Raw genomic sequence first — 1,010 nt, forward strand, 5'->3', positions numbered from 1 at the left:
TATATATATATATATACACGAAAGAAAGAAAGAAGATGGGAGATGAAATTAATTGGAAGAAGGGTGGCCTGCCAACCACCTACAGAAGTACTTGGGGGTGGCCCGCCCTCTTAAGGATTTATTTTTGCAATGGCGACAAAACTTGAACACAGGATATATACGAGGCATCTTCGTAGTAGTAAAGGGACAAGTTCCTTTAATTTTTTTCTTGGCCGTCTCCACCAAATTATACTGCTGTTGGTCAACAAATTAAAGGTAACTTTCAGGTTCAGTTTTATATATAAATACCAAGCTCCAACCTCTACTACGTACTCCTCTTCATATTCTTCCATTTCCATAGATCATCATCATCATCATCATCATCATGGGTGTTTTCAATTACGAGGCTGAGACCACCTCCGTTATTCCAGCAGCTAGGCTGTCTAAGGCCTTTATCCTTGATGGCAATAACCTCATCCCAAAGGTTGCACCTCAAGCTGTTAGCAGTGTTGAAAACGTTGAAGGAAATGGAGGGCCAGGAACAATCAAGAAGATCACCTTTTCCGAAGGTTAATTTAATTACTTTCTATCCTATATTCTCCAACGCATAATTCATATAACTTACTTGTGCTATTTTCTATATCCTACAGGCAGTCCTTTCAAGTACGTGAAGGAGAGGGTTGAAGAGGTTGACCACACAAACTTCAAATACAGCTACACCGTCATCGAGGGTGGTCCCGTGGGAGACAAAGTGGAGAAGATCTGTAACGAGATAAAGATTGTGGCAGCCCCTGATGGAGGATCCATCTTGAAGATCTCCAACAAGTACCACACCAAAGGTGACCATGAGGTGGATGCAGAGCATATTAAGGGTGGCAAAGAAAAGGTTGAGGGTCTTTTCAGGGCGGTTGAGGCCTACCTCTTGGCACACTCTGCTGAATACAACTAAAAACCTTAATTGTCTTTTGGCTTTCATTTTGTCTTTAATTTCGGCTTGCTAATAAAGGATTTGCGGTTGTGAATTGTGATCA

At 41.5% G+C, this 1,010-nt stretch overlaps 1 protein-coding gene across 1 annotated transcript; it reads left to right on the forward strand.

Moving 5' to 3' along the window:
• Positions 1-272: 272 nt before the first annotated feature.
• LOC132191876 (major pollen allergen Bet v 1-M/N-like) lies at positions 273-1,010 on the forward strand. The gene is made up of 2 exons (XM_059606999.1): positions 273-548; positions 630-1,010. Exons 1-2 carry the CDS (start codon positions 365-367, stop codon positions 926-928), a joined length of 483 nt encoding a protein of 160 aa, XP_059462982.1. The 5' UTR covers positions 273-364; the 3' UTR covers positions 929-1,010.

Source organism: Corylus avellana, chromosome ca1, assembly GCF_901000735.1.
Source record: "Corylus avellana chromosome ca1, CavTom2PMs-1.0".
Classification (NCBI taxonomy): Eukaryota; Viridiplantae; Streptophyta; class Magnoliopsida; order Fagales; family Betulaceae; genus Corylus; species Corylus avellana.